General features: G+C 32.8%; 2 protein-coding genes across 2 annotated transcripts; both read right to left on the reverse strand.

The window, feature by feature from the left end:
- Positions 1 to 203: 203 nt before the first annotated feature.
- On the reverse strand, positions 204 to 701 carry LOC141673401 (uncharacterized). Its single transcript, XM_074480146.1, has one exon. It carries the CDS (start codon positions 699 to 701, stop codon positions 204 to 206), a length of 498 nt encoding a protein of 165 aa, XP_074336247.1.
- A 1,261-nt stretch (positions 702 to 1,962) lies between these two features.
- Positions 1,963 to 2,739, reverse strand: LOC141673403 (uncharacterized). Its single transcript, XM_074480147.1, has 2 exons — positions 2,602 to 2,739; positions 1,963 to 2,406 (listed from the first exon to the last, which is right to left on the reverse strand). Exons 1-2 carry the CDS (start codon positions 2,737 to 2,739, stop codon positions 1,963 to 1,965), a joined length of 582 nt encoding a protein of 193 aa, XP_074336248.1.
- Between the last annotated feature and the right edge of the window lie 17,474 nt (positions 2,740 to 20,213).

Consider the following 20,213-nt stretch of genomic DNA (forward strand, 5'->3'; position numbering starts at 1 on the left):
TCGGGGATCTCTTTGCTCATATTCCCCCGTGAAGTGTTTCACAACCAGCATGGAGTCGCTGAAGGCCCTTAGGTGCTTCGCCTCAAGGCTTCGAGCCAGCTCCATTCCTGCAAGGAGTGCCTCGTATTCGGCTTCATTATTTGTCAAAGGAAAGTCAAATCTTATGGCTTGGCATATCTCGAATCCTTCGGGGCTGGAGAGGATTAAGCCGGCCCCACACTTTTTCCGGCTACCGACCCATCTACAAAAATTTTCCACTTCCCTGGGATCCAGATTAGTTGTTCGTCGGGTGAAAGATCCTTCGGACCCCAGAATGTGCATTCAACCATGAAGTCGGCCAAAGCCCGAGCCTTAATTGCCATTCGGGGAACGTACTCGAGATCAAATTCCCCGAGTTCGATGGACCATGCTACGACTCTTCCAGAGGCTTCGGGCCTTGTTAAAATCTTCTTCAGAGGTTGGCTGGTAACAACTTGGATCATCCAGCCTTGGAAATAATATCGCAATTTTCGGGAGGCCATAACCAACCCATATGCGAATTTTTCGGCGTTGGGGTACCTTGTCTCTGCATCCTTGAGGACATGGGAAACGTAGAACACGAGATGCTGATTGCCCTCATAGTTTTTCACAAGTACTGCCCCCAGAGTTCTGTCGGACACGGCTAGATAAAGCTGAAGGGTTTCCTTCGGATCGGGCCTCATCAAGAGTGGTGCCTTTGTAAGATATTTTTTTACTTCTTCGAATGCCTTTTGACATTCAGGCCCCCATTCAAAATTCTTTGACCCTTTGAGCACGGCTAAGAAGGGGAGTGCCTTCTCTGCTGACCGGGAAATGAAACGTCAAAGGGCGGCGAGCCGGCCTGTCAATTTCAGGATGTCTCTGATACATTTGGGAGGTTCCATATTAATAACTGCCTCGATCTTCTCTGGGTTCTCATCTATCTCCCGGGCGCTGACCATGTAACCAAGAAACTTTCCCCTAGAGACTCTGAAGGTACATTTGTTCGGATTGATTCTCATGTTGTTCTTTCGGAGCGTTTCGAAGCATTCTTTTAAGTCTTTGGCATGATCTTGGAAGAGTGATTTTACAATCATATCATCCACATATGCTTCCATGTTCCTTCCGATCTGCTCTTTAAAGACCTTGTTCACCAATTGCTGGAATGTGACTCCAGCGTTCTTCAGTCCGAAGGGCATTTTAATATAAGCATAAGTCCCCTTCGGAGTTATGAACGCTGTCTTGGGCACATCCTTATCATTCATAGCAATTTGATGATAACCAGAAAAAGCATCCAAAAAACTAAGTACCTCATATCCTGCCATGGTGTCTATCAGTTGATCGATGCTAGGCAAGGGGTAGTGATCCTTCGGACATGCTTTATTGAGGTCCGTGTAATCCACACACATCCTCCATTTCCCATTTGATTTCTTGACGATCACCACATTGGCTAGCCAGTCGGGATACTCAATTTTTTCGATAAATTTGGCTTCCAACAATTTTTCCACTTCGGCCTCTATGACCTTCTGTCGTTCGACTACAAATGTCCTCTTCTTCTGCTTTACCGATTTGGCCTCGGGCTGCACATTCAAGCAGTGCTTTGCCGTCTTGGGATCCAATCTGAGCATGTCTTCCGGCCCCCAGGCGAACACGTCATGGTATTGCCGAATGACAGCTATTACCTTCGTCTTCAGATCCGGTCCCATGTTTTTTCCAATCCGAACCATCTTTCCCGAATGGCCCGTGTACAATTCCACTTCTTCGGTTTCCGCGGCGGGTTCGGCGATCGGGCTCGAGAGATCGGCACCGAATTTCTCCAACTCAATGTTCAATGTTTCCCGGCTTCCGCTGGGTTCGGACTCAGCCCGCTTCCCCTTTCCGGTTCCATCCGGTCCTTCATATTCCTGATCCTTCTCAAGGTCTTCGAGCATTATGATTCGGACGGTTTTCTTGATCGCCCCTCATTTATCCTACCCCTTTTTTAGTGGGGAACTTGAGTTTAAGGTGGGGTATAGACTCCACTGCTTTAAAGGTTGATAGAAAGGGCCTACCAAATATTGCATTGTACGGGCTTTCGATCCGAACTACATAGAACTTCACCAGCTCTTCGCCGGTATACGGCAATTTGCCTAGGAGGACCGGTAGAGTAATTGTTCCTTCAAACTGAATGGGATGCCCTCCAATGGCATAAAGGGGAGCCTCGTTGCAGGGCTCTAGTTGCTCTCCAGCCAAGTTCATTTTGCAGTAGGTTTTGTGGAACAGTATGTTGGTCGAGCTGCCTGTATCCACCATTACTTTCCATATCTTATTTTTCCTGATGATAGGATTGATGATTAGAGGGTCCTCGTGCGGGCAAATGACATCCTCGTAGTCTTCAGTTCTGAAGGTCATGGGCATATGGGGCTTTGCCTATCCGAATTGATACAGATTGTATACTTGTCGGGCATACTTCTTCTTTGTTGTCTTACTATCCTTATCCAGGATGCTTCCCCCATATATAGTTTTTACTTCGCCCCTTATCTTATCCCTTCGCTCTGGCTCATTGGCCTCTACCTCCTCCTCTTGGTTCTCCTTCGGCCCCAACCTATCTCTCAGATCTCAGACGAACTGATTAAGCTTGCCGTCTTTGATCATGCGCTCAATGAGCTTTTTGAGGTGATAGCACTCATCGGTGTTATGCCCCTTGTCCCTATGATAGTCACAGTATTTATCAGGGTTCTTCTTGTGGTTCGGGACCTTCATTTTGGCGGGGCGGACAAATCCTGGTTTTCCCTTGATCTCATGGAGAATCTTGGAGATCGACGCATTCAAAGGGGTGAATACGGCTGAATCTCTATCTCGCTGTCGTTCAGCCCCACGATCCGTTTCTTTCCTTCCTTCTTTCTTGCTATCCCTTCGGTCTGAGCCTGATCTTGAGCCCTCATATCGGTCGGCTCGCTTTGATCGGTCGTCTCTTCTTGAATCTTTATACCCCCAATACTTTCCATCTTTTGGCGAATGTTCTCGCCTCTTACATATATATCGTTCAGGGATTTCGGGGGAAAATCATAAAGAGATGAGCGAAGCTTTTTACCTTTATAGGGGTCTAGCCCCATCATTAGGAAGCCCATTGCTTTGATTTTGTCCAGGTTAGTGACCATCCCAGCTTCTTCCTTGAACCGAACGAGATAATCCCCCAGCTCTTCATTCGCCCTTTGTTTGCAGTGGACCAGAGCTTCAGTATCCTTCGCCTTTCGACATAGGTGCGAGTAGTACTTCAGAAAATTCCTCTTCAACTGCTCGTAGGACCCAATGGACCGGGGCTTGAGGGACTTGTACCACATTGACGCAGACCCTTGGAGATAAGTCTTGAACATTTTGTACAACATAATATCATTGTGCCCATCCCAACCATCGGGAGTTCATATTTTTCATAGTGGTCCTCGGGGTCTCCTTTTCCATTGAACTCGCTCATCTTAGGGAATTATCACTCTTCGCCCTGGGGGGTCGGTACTGCTCGATTTCTTGTGTCACGACCGGTTCTCGATCGGGCCTTCTATCACCAAACAGGGCCTTATCTAGGCGATTGAGCCTGAGGCTGGATCCATCAGGCTTCTCATCTGAATCAGAAGACAAGGGTTGCTTGGTCCTTTTCCTTCGGGGATACGAATCAAAGTCTGACTCATCTTCTTCGTCATGCGCCCAACGTTCTCTTCTATCCTTATTCGTTTTGCCGTGCTTTTCGGCCCGCATTTCTTCGCGCAAGGCTTGTTCTTGCAGTTCAATCTCCTCCCTTTGGAGCTGCAGGGCCTTTATTCGGAGCGCATCAGCTTCTCTTTTCTTTGCTCGCGCTTCCGCCTTCTTATCAACTTGATCAATTTTGGCCTTACCCTTCTCCGCAGCCTTTTCTGCCCAGATCTTTAGGAATAAGGCCTCTTCTTCGGGAGTTAGTGTAATAACCCCGTCCTCGTCCACTAGGGAGGACGGTTGTCCTTTGTCGGTAAAACCAGGCGGCGGTGAATGCTCGTGAAATGTTTCTGTCATGTTCTCGTTCTCAGCTTGTAGCTCTCGTATTTCCCACAGACGGCGCCAAATGTTATGCCCAGATTTCTTCGGGAGCTTGAACAGGCTTCGGCTGCCTTGAAGGTGGCTTCGGCTGATACCTGAAAGTGAAGAGAATGCGAGGGTTTGTACCCCCGATTCACCTCCAGTGTGAGAATAAGAATCTGGTTGTAAGGGTGTGGTAATAATACAAGAAAAGCAGAGTGTATGCGAGAATGTGTCTATTTTGTCTTACTTCACAAGGGTTTTTATACCCAATTCTGCCATGAATGTTCTTCCGTTACCACTCATTAAGGAGGGAGTGAAAAGGGGGCATTATGTCCCTTGTTCTTTCCAACGGTCTGTGAGTAGTGGGCCTTGGCCTAGGCTTCCGTGGGCCTTCGTCTCGCGGGCCTGAAGGTCCTTCGGCCCAGTAGCTCAATCGCATATTGGGCCTTCGTTCGATGGGCCTTGGTGGGCCTATAACCAACAGCTAGATGGATCGAAACGACTTAATCTACATAAACAGCTTTCAGAATCGATGTCTGCAAGCCCAAATTCACTCAATTACTCGCTTGTTCTGGTATCACTATGATTTTTGGAGGAACACGAAAGTTTGGGGTTTTATACGATTGTCGAAGGGCTGGAAGAGCCGACTGGGCTTTTACCAACTCTGGAAATAAGACCACACATATGCAGTACTAATTTTATGTGAGAAGAGACTAGCGGAGTTCAGCACACGGCGTGATGTGGATGCAGCTAAGGTATAATTTCCCGATCTTTCGATAAGGAAAATATAGAAGTTGTCTCTGACCCCCTCCTAGATCAAGGACCGGCTTCTTTCCCTATGGGGTAGTGGTAACAATAACTTTTTCACTTCCTTTTATCTTACTCGGTTCTCTTACTAATCTCCATTTTATATCATATTGCTTTAATTTTATATTTTGTGCATTGTTTCAGCTACATTACTCATTTTAACTTGTACCATTTCTTGTTATATAGTGTCATACAGAGATGCGTTGATTGAGTGTAAGAAGAAGAATGATGCAGACCTTAAGGTAGCTAAGAAGACTCGAGCTATTTTCAGCCAGGGGGTGTCCCAAATCAGTTGAACAAGGGTGAAACGGGCATGTGGGTTCCAGAATCAAGCCATCAGGCTCCTTCTGTCACCATGGAGACTTCAAGGGATCATATGAAGTATTATGTTCCTTCGGCAGAGGGCTTGGTCTCGAACAAGAGGTAAAAGACCCGAGGTGACACCATTCAGATGTATTTTCCTAAAAGGTGCATACTAATGAGTGATCACATTGTCTACGTGATGCTCGATAAAGTTATGAAAGTTGCTCTTGATCTTTACTGAGGTCTAATACTTTCGAACGACCTCTCCCTCTATTTTGCGGCCTCTCTAGTCAAGACTTGTACATAGCTCATATATTTTCTATCTCTATTAAATTCACAACTTTCTTATCTTATTTGTTTTTATTACATAATTCAGCTTGACATTTTTCCTCTTTTTTATTTTCAGGCTACTCCTTGGACTGCTGCCATCACAGACAAGATACATGAAGTTGAGAGATGTTCAATTCCCAATGGCAGAAGAAGGGTGCAAGCTCGTGTCCGTAGCTCGATCAGATGTCAAGACTTTGGTCCGGCGGAAAAAATAGGCGTCGTCCGTATCATTTCCCTAAGACTTGGCTGATCCTGCCCGATATGTAATTTTAGATGAAAATGGTGGAAGACTTTCATCGTAGGGCAACGACCATAATGGATGAGCTGACAAGGGTTTAGGCGGAGACTAAGTGTTTGAACCTCCATGCCGGTGTGCTGATTAAAGATAATCGCTTGTTGAGGGATTCAAACTTGGACCACAAGCGTAATGGTCCAAAAAATGACCAACTGAAAGCTGCTCAAAAGGAAACTCGCAAGCTTTCTAAGAAGCTAGAGTTGACGGATGACTGATACCTTCAGCCTGGCTTCGACCACGCTGTGAAGAAGGCACATGGCCTTGGATGGGATTATATGCTACTTCTGAATGAAGGCACTGAGGATCTGGTTGGCCGAGAAGAAGATGAAGGGCGCTTCGAAGTTTTCTCCGGCCAGGATGAAAGTTTATCTGAATACTGATATAAATATTATTTTTCTGTAAACTTAGCCTTCGTGCTTAACTTTTTTTTCCCTTGGAAATTTATGTTTGTTGTCTTCGGGCATGGTTTAAAGTTTTCTTTTAGGCTTAATTATTTTCTCATTTGGTTTAGCTTTACGCGTCTTTAGCTTTTTTTTGCATTGGCATATTACTTATTTTCCTTAGCTTCATTTCAAGTGTGATGCTTTGTACAACTACGTATCTTGCATCTTTAGTTTGTACTTTCACCTTGGCAATTTTTAGTATGTACTACCGTCTTTGCCCTCAAGTTCTTAAGGGGCTAGGTGGCTTCTTTTGGAACATACTTAATTGGCTTACTCCATTTTCCCTTTTTTCGAATGAAGAGTTTATCATCTTAAAGACTTGTAAAAAAAAAATTACTTATGAACGTATGATCTATCTTATTTGGGCGACTCCCTTGGATAGGCTATTCGCTCTTGTTGTGTCTATAAAAATGGTACGTGAGACTAGCTTATCTTCTTCAGGCGGTTCTCCTAGATAATAAGTTCATACTTTCTTGCTAATTTTATGAATATTATTAATTAAAATATATTATTATTTTATCAAGAGAATGCTTAATTAAAAAGTAAAGTGCGCTTTGTGTACGTATAGTTTGTGTGTCAGACTACTTGAGATGCTCCATTTTAAAAACTATAACGTGTTATATTGAAACTCCAATTTATTATGTTCTGTGTAATTCCATTAAAATACATCAAAATTATAGGGGTAAAATTATCATTTTGTCATCGTCTTCTTCCTTAATCCAATTTTCACCAATGACAACAATTTTGAAGAATTAAAACTTTAAAATTTAATCCATTATTTCATGAAATCAAGCATTCAAGTTATAGTGAAAACACTTATTTCTACTTTACATATTGATAATGATCTTAACTATTAAAAATCACTTTAAAAAATTGAATATTTTGTAATGAATGTAATTTCTTGGTCTTATTTACTTCAAACTACAGCCTTCATCTCTAAATATACAAATTTGTTAAAGTAAATCCTTGAAAGTTAAAATCACTATCAATTTGTAGAGGAGAAAGAGATGATTTCATTGCAACTTAATTCATTTGATTTCATTAAAAAATGAATGAGATATTCAAGTTTTAATTCTTTAAATATTTTATCAATGATGAATATGAGTTTGAGGATGAAGATGATGATATAAACACTTTTTTACGCTTACATTTTAGTTGTTTTTAACATAAATACATAAAATATAATGAAAATGGGATTTCAGTATAGCACATAGTAGTTTCGGAAGTGGGATATGTTAGGTCACAATGTGTTTGTAGAAGGGGGGGTTGAATACAAACAATACCGAATAATCGAATTTAGTGTGGAATAAAAAATTGAAACAAAATTCAAGTTAAATAAAAAATATTATTAAACTTGAAAGGTGTTACAACAACGGTATCGATTACAAGGAATTAATCTCAAATTAATTATCACAAATCTAGAATAAATTTGACATGAACTTTTTCTACTTTTGCAATAAAAAGATTCAAATGCTAAACGCAATTTGAGATTAAATTCTAGAGATTTTGATCCGCTAGATAGTTACACAAGAACAAGAGAATAATTTCTAGTTGTTTGGATTTAACTTTAATAACTAGAAATGTGATCTTGAATTTAGCAGATGAAATATAAAATGTTTTCTGCGGCTGCTTTTCTTTCTGTGTTCTTGGTTGTTGAATTATGTTGGATGATTAAGAATGACTTCTGCTGCTTCTTTCTTTATAATTCAATTAACAGGCCTACTTGAACTGGAAAGACAATCCATTGAGCTAGCAAGACAATCCATTGAGCTAGCAAGACTTTTGGCGAGACAGTTGAATGAACTAGCAAGACTATCAGAATGAACTGGCAAGACAATCCTCTTCCCAGTGTAACTTTCGGTGAGACTATTGCAAATGGCCTAGCATGACAATCGGTATGACAATCCAGATTGTCATGCTAGTTCATTTTCAATTGTCTTGCTGATTTAAAATAAATTTTAATCCAATTAAAATTCTGAAAATCCTTAATATTAATTCAGAATTAATTAATCAATTAATCAATAAATTAATCTTTACAGATATAATTTATTTTCTTAATTAAATTATATGACTTAATTAATTAATAGAGAATTAATACTAATCTTGAGCAACAACCATTCTTCTGAAAATCTTCTGAAAATCACTGAGAATTATGAATCAATTCCACCACTTCAATGTTGACACTCGATGTACTGTCTGGTTCATGAGTGACTAACTTCCATGATGTTTCTTCATGTCTTGACTTTGATACTTGATTTTCTTCAGATTAAATCCTTGTAATTCTCTGATACCCTGACGAGATCTCTGTCACTTGATTAAATCCACAACCATGATTTATATCACTGAGGCTTGATCAATTTCTTGAACTTCTTCCAGTGAATTAATTCCTCAAGTCTGTAGATGAACCTTGTTTCTTAATTCTTTGACAGATGTTACTTTAGAGATCTCTTTGACGGTAGATCCACTATTTACTTGTTACATTCTTATTTGAGTTGAGTTAAATCCTCGAATATACAAATAGGCTATGACATATGCCTTTCAGGATATCCCAAGTGATCTGACACGCGAGCTATAATTAAACAAAATGCACTTTACTCTTAATTAGACAATATAGCATATGAACAATAAGTATGAGGAAAGTGATTTTTATTGATAATTGTCGAAACATTAATGATTACACGTCTCACATGTCATGAAATTGAAGTATATTGCATAAATAAAATGGAAAATTACAATTTCAAATGAAAGTTGGGGGAGTTCATGATGCCTTAATAGTATAATTTCCGAAGTCTGCTGGCATGCCAAGTATTTTTCGTCAAGCTCCCGTCCAACCCTTATAATTTATAAGTCCCGGGCCAGATGAGTTCAATGACTTTTTAGGGTCCTCCATAGTTTGACTATAGCTTCCCTTGTTTCGTTGGCACAGAAGTGACCAATTCCCTTACTACCAAATAAGTTATTTGGAAAGATTTTTTCTTGATACCCGAATCGTAGTATTGGGCAGTCTATAACTGATACTTTAGGTTTCACTGATGAGCTGCTTCCATTTCTTCCTCTAGTACGTCTAAGTTTGCAATTAACCCAAATTTTATTGTTTTCTACATTAAACACCTCTATACGGTAGGAATCCAATCCCACTGCTACATGAACCAAATCATTTATCTCATATGAGAACCTGAAGGGTGTTTCCTTAGAAGACGATCTCGGTGTGGTTCGGTAAGCCTAGATGACCAATGGAAGTTCTTCAGCCCACAGACCTTTTACTTCTCCTAAATTCTTCTTTATCCCATCAGCTATGATCTTATTTTCTGCTTCGATCGTTCTGTTTCCTTGAGGGTGACTGACTAAAATGAAAATATGTTCTATTCCGAAGTGATGTAGGAATATCCTGAATTTGTTGCCTATAAATTGCGTATCATTATCTGACACATAGACCTTCGATATCCCAAACCGGAATATCACTTGCTCTAGCATGAACGTCCAATTATAGCGTCTTTAGTAACCTTAGCCAAAGGACGAGATTAGACCCACTTGGTCATATAGTCGATGACTACAATATATTATTTGGCATGCTTCATTCTGGGAGGGAGAATGCCCACAATGTCCACCGCCCATTGGCAAAATGGATCGGACTGAAGACTGAAACCATTTCTTTCGGGCGTTGCTTCGGTACAGTGTTGAATATTTTGATATTGTCTACACTTCTTTGCATATTTATGTGCATTTTTTCTCAAATTCAGCCAATTAAAACCCTCTCTGAGGATTTTAAAGGCAAGTGACCTATTGGAAAGATGTTCGCCGCAGATACTCTTATGGACCATCTCTAGAAAAAGTCATTATGTCTCAATGGCCAGTCTCTAATATAGTTTTCTGCCGATGATGATATAGTTGGATGCTCGATATCTCACCTTCTGTGCATCCCTTCATTCGATAGGTAAAATGTTCTTCTCTAAGAAGCATCTGACGAGGGTCATATAGTTAATCCCTTCATGTATTTCCAGGGCACTACTTCTTGTCAAATTAATGGACCTTCAGTTCGGTAAAGTAGATGGAACCAGTAAGGCTCTAAGTTTCTGCTGAAACTAGTCTAGACAGGGTGTCCGCTTTGATGTAGTCTTCTCTGCCAATCTGAATTTAAAATATTCAAAAACTAAAGAAAATTTTCATACCATGGAGAAGTAGGCTCTTGTCCGAAGATCCCTCTGTTTGTATTCTCCTAAGAAATATTTTACTATAAGCAATGAGCTGATGAACACTCGTAAATGCTTCATTTCCAGATTTCTTTCAAATTTCATATATGTTAATAGTGCTTTATACTCTGCCTCATTTTTAGTGAATGGGAAAGTAAAACTTATGGCTTGACATATCTTGAATTCATCATGGCTGGACAGAATGAGCCATGCTTCGCTCTTTGACCCCACTATCGAACCGTCCACAAACAATCTCCACTTCCTGATAGTCCTTTGGTCAGAAAAAAATCTACGAACTCAGATAGTGCTAATAAGTCTTTGGCACATATTCTAAGTCATACTCTCCCAATTCGAACGACCGTACCACAAATTTTTCCGATGCTTCTGGCCTTGTTAGAATATTATTAAAGTGTTTATATATGATCACTTGTACCGTTCTTCCCTAAAAGCATTTGAACAGTAAAAATTTTACAATAAATATCTGATTTTACCATGCAACCTAATATCTTAACAAAATGGGTACATTGTATGTTAAAATGAGTTAAACTTGAGTACTAAATATTTCAGCTCAAAAGTTCGCGAAAAAGCTCGTTAATAGTTCGTGAACAGGTTCGTGAGTAATGTTGATGAACATGCTTGTTGATATAGCTTGTGACTAAATATATGAATCTTCTCTTCTATATATAATAGCCTAGCATAGCTATAAAATTAGTAAGATATTTTATTTTCGTGAAATGACAAATTTACCCGCGTGTATTAAGTAGGGGCATAATAGTCATATAAATTAATTTGCTCAACAAACCCCATTGTTGTTGTATTATATATATAATAGATGTTGCTAATAGGAATTGAACCCAAGTCTAACCACTACGTTGCACACTTCATTCTAAAATGTCATTTGAGTTTATTAATCATACACTTGATATGTATTTGTCACATAAGAGTTATGGAATAACATTTTCATTTTCTTTTATATTCGTTAATTTAGTTCCTATATATTTCTAAAGAATTTAACTTTCCAATAAAATAATAAAAATATTGAATATTTAACATATAAAAATAACTCTTTTATGAAAGAAATAAATAAAGTACCACATAACATGTAGTATTTAATTAATAATGTGATAGTTTTTACAGTAATCCTTATATTACAGAAGAAATATTTATTAAAATATAATGATCATATATACACTTATACGAGAAAAAAAATAATTTTTTAATATAAGTTTACTAAATATTGAAACAATTTTGTTATATATAAGAGACGTATTAATATTTAATGACCATGGAAGAAAAAAATATATACTTTGTGGTTTGAATATGTTACTAAATTATGTATAATGATTGATTATTCATATATATATATACAGAGAGAGAGTCCACATATGTTCCGCAATTAAAATATAAACGTAAAATATTGCAGAATATATTATTTTGTGAATCATCTTGCATAAATATCACTATTTAATGTAAATTATGTAAAACAAATACAGTTTATGAGTAGAAAATTAAAAAACATATTATCATAGAAAACATATTTAGTTTGTAAAACATACATAGTTCCATTACAGAAAATTCATGTTCCACTCTTAAAATATATGAGATTTATAAGATTTTAATTTGATTGGCTAGTGATGTTTGTATAAAATGATTCACAAAATAATAAGTTCTCCAATATTTACGTAATATTTAATTGACAAGTGTAAGTGGACTTCAGGACTCCACAAAAAAATAAGGACACCATGGAATTTTCTTTATATATATATATGTGTGTGTGTATGTGTGTGTATGTATGATACTCATACAACATCATATATATTCTTACATATGGATCACGACAATGATATATCATTTTGACAAAAGTTTTTTTAAAGAAAGGTAGCTTTATAATTTAATACCTAACTGTTAAGACAAAAATTTCCTAGAACAACTATTAAGAATTTAATGAAATAAGGGTGTTGATCCTCTCTAGCACAAGTTTATTAAATGACGCCTCAAATATCACATATTGAAAGTATGACCCATTTTGGCACGTTAAAATGTAACTTAAAGATATGTTTTTTAGAAACGCTTGTCATGATGGGTTTTATTCTCTCCACAAATTTTTGATTTCAAAAGATTGAAAATAGATATTTAATTAGCGTTTACACAAAGTGTATGTTCGTACAATACAAGAAATACGTCCCGAACAGACGTATTCATACAATTTAAGCTTAAATTGAGTTTATTATTATACCTACTCCCTACACTCATAACACCTTTTTATTTACTAATTATAATTTTAATATTTAAATCTTATGACATAATACTCTTATTGCCTTTCAACCCGTGTATTATTACTACTTTTATCCATAACTAAAACACACCACACTCCGTTTTAGATTGTCATAAAGGACAATATTGGCCTCATAGATGAAGTAGTCATCTTGTGAAATTTTGTAACTTATGCTAATAAATGAACATATAATGTATAAAATTATGACAGATTTTAAATGTGCAAAGACTAGCCAATTTATTTTATTTATTAACTTTTAATATACTAGGGACTTTGGCCCGCGCTACGCATGCTTATTATCCGGTATTTTAGAAATATAAAAAAATAAATAATCTTTCTTTTAATTATATTATCACATAACAAAAAACACATATATGCACCATATTCCTTCTTATAAATGAAAAGAATTGCAATATCATATTATGAAATGGTCACCCTCTTAGTAACGAATAATTAAAAAGCATATAGATGCACAAAACAAACAGGATCGTAAAATGTAAATAAAACTACATGAACTATTACTTGGTAAAACACTTGAATAAATATTCAAGGATTTTCTTCTCCAAAAAAATTTCAGCGTTAAGCAAAACGTATACTAAGATTTTAATATGTGTTCTTAAGGATCATAAGAAGAGACCACAATAACAATCGAAAAATTTTGTTCAGTACTATAACATGTACAATACCTCATTTATCTTGCCTAACAGGTATAGGTACTCACAAAAATGTTGCATCTGAATCAGCAATAATAATTTGATATACTCTCTTTACTATGCAGAATTTGATGGTCTTATAGTTTGATGTTCAATGATGCAGAAGAGCATGTGTGTGTTCAATTAGAGGACCAACAACTGCCTAATATAATTTAATTCAGTAGTCTAATGATAAAATACAGCGTGAAGAATTAACTATCATGGATATGTGCCTAACAGATTGACATTTGAATTCTCAAATTTTAATTTAATGGTGTATCATGATTTGGCATTAATTAGGTGCCTCTAACTTCGACTGGCAGGCTGTAAGCGCTGGATTGAAAATGATTTTTTTAAGTTCAATCGATCTAATTATATATTCCCTCGGTCCACCCAATTGTTATCGTTTCTGAGGGAGTGTGCGACATGCATTTCAAGATGAATAGAAAGTACAGTTCTATAACTTTTTTAAGAAAAATTCTTTTTTTCTGAATAAAAATAGGATGTTTATACTTTTATTCATAATTTTAAAAAAAATGTTATAGAACTGTACTTTCTATTCATCTTAAAATACGTGTCGGACACTCTCTTAGAAACGATGACAATTGGAAGGACGGAGGAAGTAGTAGATTTTACTCGATAGCGCCCTACGACGCTGCCTCGAATTTCATTATAACAATATTATTATATGTGAACATCTTTATAATGATTTTTAAAAAAAACAATGGTATCATTATCATTGTTGTTACAACAATTCCAATACCTCTTTAAAAATAAAAAATAATATTTTTAACTTTCTGATGAAGTAAAAAGATTAAATACTACAACAATCTCCTTTCAGCTTTTTAATAATTTTAAAAGCAATCTTCCAAAATATAGGGATTTGATTTAGTTATTTATTTATTTGTTGAAATAAGAGTCGAAATTCTTAACAGAATTTTATTTTCACATATTTGTAAGTTTATCAAAAATCTATATGTAATAAATTTATGGATAACACATTTTTAAGGTTCGGTATTCATATTTAGGTTCGGAGAAAAAAATTCACTTTAATTTGAACGATAAATTATCCATTTTCAAGATTTTTATCTAGATTTCGGTTAGTAAAAGATCCATAAACTTATTTTGGCCGATCCTGAAATATAGAACACATATTCAATTATAGAAATTTTTGATGGCAATTTCAATATGATCGTATAATTTATACTATTCGATACTTACTTCTGATCTGTTCTTGAGTTTAACTATCAAAATAAAATAATTTATACTAATCTCATTAATACAAATTTGAATGACTTTTAAATTTTGATATAAATTATCCTATAACATATATAATATATACACCAAAATATCTAACTAATTAAATTTAATTATTACTGTATATATAAATACAACATGTTTATTTAATAAAATAAATACTTTAAATTATATTATTTAATTATAAATAAAATTATTTAATTTGTTATTGTCATAATTTAAAAAAAATGTGTGCATCGCACGGGCTATAAAATTCGTACTAGAGTATAATTTTCAGAAATTTTCCAATTTACTTTATCTTATTATATAATATATGTTACTCGACGGCGTTTCACGGTACCGTCTCGCATATTATTATATATTGTTATAAAATTTATTATCATATACAAAAATCTTTATTATGATTATATAAATATGAAATAGAGGAAAATTATTATTATTTTTAATTTTGCAAAATTATTAATAATTTTCTTTAACAAAAAAAAAGTTGTTACAACAATCACAAATAATCCCGTAAAAGAAAATTATGTTATTATATTTTTTATGAAACAACCCTATAATAAAAATTAATGTTATTACAAATTTGATGAAATAAAATTATTAAATACTGCACCAATCTCTTTTTCATTCTTTAATAATCTTAATAATAATGTTTTTTAATATATGTAGTTGAATATTTCTTAATTATATGTCTTTTATATAGTTATTTAATTTGTTTTCAAATAAGAGCCGAAAATTTGTAACAAAATTTTATTTTCACAAATTCATAAATTATATATATATATATATATATATATATATATATTAATAAAATTACTTGACGGTGTTTAAGGACGTGATCTTGCATTTCATAATACAAATTATATCGTATAAAAACAACTTTATCACGATTATGAAAATATATTAAAGTCTTCATTATTTAAATTTAGGTAGGGAGGTGCCTTAATAAAAATATATAATTTAATAATCAATAAATTATTTAGTTGTTAATCAACAAACTTCATAAAAATATATAATTTAATAAATAATTTTATTATGATTATAAAAATATAAATGTCTTTATAATCTAATCAAGGAATCGAACTTTATTAAAAAAATAATTAATGATTTAATAAGTAGTAACATTTTTTTTAAGAAACTCTAAATTTTGCTTCAATTTTGTAATTATAAAATGACCGAATCTTATTTTTATCCTGTACAGTACAGTGGTTACAATTGTTTTGTATACTCACTCTTTGAGAATTTGAAATTGTATTTTTTAGAAACTTTTTTTACTACTCATTATAAATTGTAATTAAAAATTCATTTTGAATCATTTCAATTTTGTCCCAGTCATATATTTATAATATATTTATAAGTAGTAAGCTTTGCCCAAAAAACTTGTTGTCTTTTATCTAGAAATAGATTTATAGAGCAATATGTTAATAATTTTAGATTTCACTAAACTAATTATTTATTTTAAGACTTATTCGCAAAATGCATCCACCTGGTTTGCCCAAATGCGTTTTTTACCTATACTTTATATAATTGCACTTTGCATCCCCTAACTATTTTTGGCGCGACAAAATTGCAACCTTTTCGTTAATTTTGTTAAAATTTTCAAGGGTATTTTAGGAAATTAAAATATTTAATATTTTTTAGATTTTTATTTAAGGTTTTTGACCCTCTAAATGATATATACTGAAAAAAAATTAAAGAGCCAAAGTTGTAGGGAATGAAAAGATCTTCCTGAAATGAAAAGGTTCAAAACTGAAATATTTTTTTTAGAATTTTTTTTAATTAATTCATTAAGTATAAATTTAATTTAGTTTTGGCTTCGTAAATTTTTGATAATTTTTTAATGTTATTGTTTTGAAAAGATTTTTTCGTTCTCTACAACTTCCGTTCTTTAAATTTTTTTGAAAAATATCATTTAGAGTGTCAAAAATCTTAAATAATAATATAATTATAATTAATTATTTTAATTTCCTAAAATACCCCTGAAAATTATAACAAAAATAACGAAAAAGGTGCAATTTGTCGCGCCAAAAATAGTTAGAGGATGCAAAGTACAGTTATATAAAGTATAGGTAAAAAACGTATTTGGGCCAAATCAAAGGGATGCATTTTACAAATAACTCTTATTTTAATGTAATTGTTGTTGCATCAACACAAACAACCTTAAATAAAATATTATTACTGTTTTGAAAAAGAACAATTATTAAACCCTACAACTCCACAAAAAAAATATTATTATCTCGAGAGTTGGCCGCCTCATCTCATTTTCCACCCTTTCTCCCCATCTCCATATCCATCTCCATCCCTTTCTTCACATCTCAATTCTCTCTCTCTCTCTTCTATTAGAATCTCAATAAATGAATATTCGATAATCTCGCCAAATGAAAATATTTTTTCGTTCACAATATAATATAGATAATGTATTTTTGATCTCGATAAATAAATAATCTCGATTAATAAATAAAATATTTCGGTCTCAAGAGTATTCAGTTATCGAGATATAACTGTATACTCATCTCACATAGGCCCCCTTATCCATCCACATAACACTTTCTCTTGTTTTATAATTTCTTTCAACAAACATCCTCTATTTTTTTTGCTCGCTTTTCAATAAAATCGAGTTTGGATTCAAAAGTTCGGTATAATAACATATTAAAATTTGGTATCATTCGAGATCTTTGAATTTTAAATTTTTTCCATTTCGTTCTATTTGAGTCATTATTTGTATGTTTGATTTTCTCGTTTTATGAGATGTGTCTTGGTTTGATTTGTGAAAATGTTAAGGTGTATTAGGAGATCTAGATATCTCATATCAACAACAGTTTGGACACGTTTATAGTTGGTGTTGACGTGCGTTTGGAACGTTGTAAAAATCTCAAGTGATACTCAATTGTGAAGCTACCGTTTTTAAGGGAGATGCATGTTGTATTACTAAACCACTATCTTTATTTTTAATTTTGAGAATTTTTGTATTCAATTAGTTAAGCAAATCCATAAATAAAGCTCTTAATTATTTAGCTTGTTTATTTTTTTTGAAACCTGGTTGCATGATCAATTGAGGGTTTGTCCCAATTTAGTCTATTTAAAATTATTAATGAAATTTTCTCTAAATTTTGCAAAAACAAAAACCCTGCAACAGTCACATACCATTTTTAATGATCTTGATAATAATAGTTGATTTAATTATTTAAAATTTTAAAATAGGATTAAAAAATTCGTAACAGAGTATAATTTTCAAAAATTTGTAAGTTTACTTTGATTTTACGATATATGTTACTCACGTCTCATAGTGTCGTCTCACATTTCATTATAAAAATAGTTTTCTATGAAAACATTTTTTTTACAACTATAAAAATGTAAAAGTGTTTGTTATTTAAATTTTTGCATCAATCTTTTTAAAAAAATATATGATTTAATAATTAGTAGTACCATTTTTAATTAAGTAACTCAAAATTAAACTTTATTTTTTTATTATAAAGTAATTGAATCTTATTTTTATCAAGTATAATACATAACTCTGTAAAATAGTTCCAAAATTTTTAGTATATTCAATCGGTGAGCAAATTTTGAAAACCGTATCATTTACATAGTTATTTACTACTCGTAACAAATTGTTATTAAACATTAAATTCAATAATTTTAATGTAGTCCACATCATGTTTATATAAATACTTTACTTCCATTTGATTTATCTTGAAATTAAATAATTTTTATTATAATTTTTATTAAAAGTTTCATTATTCTTATACCAAAAAAAATAAATTCTATGACGGATCACATAAAGGAAATAAATACATTTTTATTGAAGTATAATTATTTGAACAATAATTTCATGTCTCTTTTTTAGTAAATTTAGAAATAATATTTGTTAATTTTGCGCACTTATTTAGTTATTTATTTTTTGAAAATGAAATTCAAAAATTTATAATATAGTAGAATTTTCACAAATTATAAGTTTATATTATCTTATTATATAATATATATAACTGAAACAGCGCCGTCACTCATTTTATTTTACAAAAAATATAATATAAAAATATTTTTATCATAATTATATAATTATGAAAGTCTTTATTATTTAAATTATGAATCAAGTTGTCTTAAAATAATAAATATATTAATATTTAATAATGTATTGACAATTTCCTATATAGTATAAGACATAACACTATACAACATTCCAAAATCTTATAAAAATATCATTTTAAAAATATTATAATATTAAAACATTTTTATAGGGACTATAAATATATAAAAGACTTTATGATCTGAAATATGTATTGAGATATCTTGAAAAATATATAATTTAGTAATCAAAAGTTTAGTGATTTGAATTAGTTTACGTCATATAATTTATTATTACATATTTTTTAAAATAAAAATTAGTAAACACATCAAAATATCATCTACATTTTTTAACAATCTTCATAATAATATTTATAAATTATGTGTAGTTAATTCTTTTATGTAATTGTTTTTGGAAATAAGATGAAAAAAATTCTTTTAAAGTATAACTTTTTCAAATTTCTTAGTTTACTTATATAATAATATAATATATGTTATTCGAAAACGTTGTCTCTAATTTAAATATAGAAATATTATTACACGTAAATATTTTGTTACGATTATAAAAATGAGAAAATTTCTATTATTTTAATTCATATATCGAGTAGTCTTACCAAATATATAATTTAATAATTAACCATTATTTAGTATTAGCATTTTTGTTTAGCAACTTAAACTTTCACTTTAATTTTTTTTATTATAAAACTATAAGTTCTTATTTTTACCAAGTTTAAAGCATAACTCTACTATAATTCCAAAATTTGAAAATGGATAAATGTACTTAGTTAAATAAATTAAAGTGGATAAATTTCATGTCACAATACTAAAAGAACCGTATTGTATGAAATATTAAATTAAAAATTTGATAAAAACACAATCAGCTTTGTAAAAAAATATTACATAATTCTAATTTACTTTACTAAGTATTGATAAATTAATCAATCCATTACTATATCTAATGAAATAGAGAAAAAGAAATCCAAAACTAAGTGTAAAATTTTTTCTTAAAATTTTTAACATACACTACTTTACCCCTACTTTAACAAACAAAAAAGTACACATTTTTTTGTTGTATAACCTCAATTAAAATTTATTAGAATTAGAGTTGTAATACAAAAGGGTTGTTAACACATTAGCACACATATGTAAGGACGATGATAAGTTGCTGACATAAATATTGATTAAAAGATGAAGTTTAACATATTTGAAGAATGGAATTGTGTAATCTTTTACGATATAGAATATTTGATACAAAGGAGACATACTTGGTGTGGCAAAAGATTTTCCAGAAATGCATAGCTAACTATGTCACATTATTTAATTTAACATGAAATATTACTTGGAGTAATCTTCCAACAATTCAAGCACGTAGTTATGCAAAGAAAATAAATATTACCTGAACACATAATTCAAGGAGTTGGAAGCACACAAATATATATAATTTGGCGATGACCTGTGCAGTATTCATCTATAATGCCATTCATCCACAATACGCTAACCAATTAAGAATTTGAAAAGAACAATATATGTTGA

Source organism: Apium graveolens, chromosome 7 (genome assembly GCF_009905375.1).
Source record: "Apium graveolens cultivar Ventura chromosome 7, ASM990537v1, whole genome shotgun sequence".
In the NCBI taxonomy this organism is placed as follows: Eukaryota; Viridiplantae; Streptophyta; class Magnoliopsida; order Apiales; family Apiaceae; genus Apium; species Apium graveolens.

Excerpts from the sequence above, each read along its gene's own strand:
- LOC141673401 (XM_074480146.1), bottom strand. The coding sequence starts at position 701 with ATGAGGCCCGATCCGAAGGAAACCCTTCAGCTTTATCTAGCCGTGTCC.
- LOC141673403 (XM_074480147.1), bottom strand. The coding sequence starts at position 2,739 with ATGAAGGTCCCGAACCACAAGAAGAACCCTGATAAATACTGTGACTAT. Across the intron at positions 2,407-2,601 it reads ACGGCAAGCTTAATCAGTTC|GCAAAGCCCCATATGCCCAT; the intron begins GTCTGAGATCTG and ends CAATTCGGATAG.